General features: G+C 57.5%; 1 protein-coding gene across 1 annotated transcript; it reads right to left on the bottom strand.

Moving 5' to 3' along the window:
* Window positions 1-338: 338 nt before the first annotated feature.
* Window positions 339-2,420, bottom strand: ENH_00029750 (hypothetical protein; the record flags this gene model as incomplete). The annotated part of the gene is made up of 3 exons (XM_013580052.1): window positions 339-406; window positions 1,424-1,493; window positions 1,801-2,420. Coding segments are annotated over 3 exons (758 nt in total), but the record flags the coding sequence as incomplete, so codon positions are not given.
* Between the last annotated feature and the right edge of the window lies 1 nt (window position 2,421).

Here is a 2,421-nt window from a genome sequence, read left to right as displayed (position 1 = left end):
ATTCAATAGTTGTAAATTTTTAATTCGCCTTTTATTCCGCTCGGAGGATACACAGGGGATTCGGCAAAGCCGAGGCTAGGGTTTAGGGTTTGCAGCAGCTAGGGTTTAGGGTTTGCAGCAGCTAGGGTTTAGGGTTTGCAGCAGCTAGGGTTTAGGGTCTGCAGCAGTTAGGGTTTACAGTTTGCAGCAGCTGGGGTTTAAGGCTTGCAGCAGCGAAGGTCTACGCTTTGAAACCGGTAGGGTTCAGGGTTTACAAGAGCTAGGGTTTAGGGTTTAGGGTTTAGGGTTTAGGGTTTAGGGTTTAGGGTTACTTGTTGTCGCAGTCTATGCCCCAATCTCTAACTCCTCTCCTCAAAGCTGTCAGCCGCAATTTCGCATTTATTGGATTGTCGAATGTTATCGGCACCTGCAGCCAAACCCTAAACCCTAAACCCTAAACCCTAAACCCTAAACCCTAAACCCTAAACCCTAAAGCCTTTGAGCAGCGGCGAAGCAGGCCACCGTCTAAGTGCAAAAACCCCAAGCAGCAGCAGCAGCAGCAGCAGCAGCAGCAGCAGCAGCAGCATCACCATCAACAGCAGCAGCAGCAGCATCACCATCACCATCAACAACAGCAGCAGCAGCATCACCATCAGCAGCAACAGCAGCAGCAGCAGCAGCATCACCATCAGCAGCAGCAGCAGCATCACCATCACCAGCAGCAGCAGCAGCAGCAGCAGCAGCAGCAGCAGCGCAACCCCCACCCCCACCATCACCACCATCACCATCACCAGCAGCAGCAGCAGCAGCAGCAGCAGCAGTCCAACCCCCACCTCCACCATCACCACCATCACCATAACCAGCAGCAGCAGCAGCAGCAGCAGCAGCAGCAGCAGCAGCAGCAGCAGGACCTGGGGGATTCTGGCGGTGAGGACGGCGAGGGACAAAGGCCTTTGTGGGGTTTTGCATTTGAAAAAAGATAATTCAAAAAGAAATTGAAAACAGCCGGGGTAGAAGTGGCCGCGGGCGTACTGTGTGTCGACACAGCTGCAGCAGCAGCAGCAGCAGCAGCAGCAGCAGCAGCAGCAGCAGCAGCAGCAGCAGCAGCAGCAGCAGCTTGGCAGCAAACCTTTCATTCTTTTTCATTCTTTTATTTCTTTCTTTCTTCTACTTGTTCAGTTCCACATGCTTCCCCAGTTGCCACGGACCGAAAGCTCAAAAAACGGATTTAGGGTTTAGGGTTTAGGGTTTAGGGTTTAGGGTTTTGTAGGGATTAGGGCTTTGTAGGGTTTCGGGGTTGGGGTTTTGAGCGCGCGGTTTAGGGTTTAGAAGTCAGCTGGGGGGTGAGAGCGTGGCGCCCAGCACCTGGGGTTTCCAGCGTTTAGGGTTTAGGGTTTAGGGTTTAGGGTTTAGGGTTTAGGGTTTAGGGTTTAGGGTTTGTTACCTCCGAGGCTGACAGAGAGGAAAGTGACCCCGCCGCTGGAGCGCACTGTATCATCTATGTCAACAATAACCTGCAGCAGCAGCAGCAGCAGCAGCAGCAGCAGCAGCAAAACTAGCAGCATCAGCAGCAAGACCAGAAGCAGCAGCAGCAGCAGAAGCAGCACTAAGACCAGCAGCACGAGCAGCAGCAGCGCCATCACGAGCAAGAAAAGCAGCAGCAGCAGCAGCAGCAGCAGCAAGAAAAGCAGCAGCAGCACCAGCAGCACCAGCAAGAAAAGCAGCAGCACACGCAGCACCACAGCAGCAGTAGCAGCAGCAGCAGCAGCAGCAGCAGCAGCAGCAGCAGCAGCAGCAGCAGCAGCAGCAGCAGCAGCGGACTTGGAGGTCTCCGTATATTTCTGGCCTTGCTGCTTCGTCTGCTGAAAGGCTTTTGTAGTGCAGCAAAGCAGTTTTTATTTTTTCTTTTTCTTTTGCTTTAAATGCGGACTCGCTGTGTCCTTGATCTGCTGCTGCTGCTGCTGCTGCTGCTGCTGCTGCTGCTGCTGCTGCTGCTGTTGCTGCTGCGCCCGCTGCTGCTGCTCCGCCGTCCGCAGACTCCGCAGGCCGGAACCACGCCTGGCACCGCTGCTGCTCCCCCTGCTGCTGCTGCTGCTGCTGCTGCTGCTGCTGCTGCTGCTGCTGCTGCTGATTATATAACACTTGGTACTCATGACTACTCTGCAATGTGCTGCTGCGCCTCATTTGCGAGGGGGGCCCCCACTCGGGGGCCCCCATCCCAGGGGGCCCCCCATCCCCCCTAAAACTGTACCCATAAAAGTTCCTTCGCAGCTCGGGGGGCCCCCCAAGGGGGCCCCCCGGGGGCCCCCCTGGATTCCCCCAGGGGTCCTCGGGGGCCCCCCCGGGGGCTCCCCCGGGGGCCCCCCCGGGGGCCCCCCCGGGGGGGCCCCCCGGGGGCCCCCCGGGGGGGCCCCCAGGGGGGCCCCCAGGGGGGCGCCCAGG

This window comes from Eimeria necatrix, genomic scaffold (assembly GCF_000499385.1).
Source record: "Eimeria necatrix Houghton genomic scaffold, Enh_scaff2177, whole genome shotgun sequence".
In the NCBI taxonomy this organism is placed as follows: Eukaryota; Apicomplexa; class Conoidasida; order Eucoccidiorida; family Eimeriidae; genus Eimeria; species Eimeria necatrix.
This window is presented reverse-complemented; position numbering and strand designations above follow the sequence as displayed.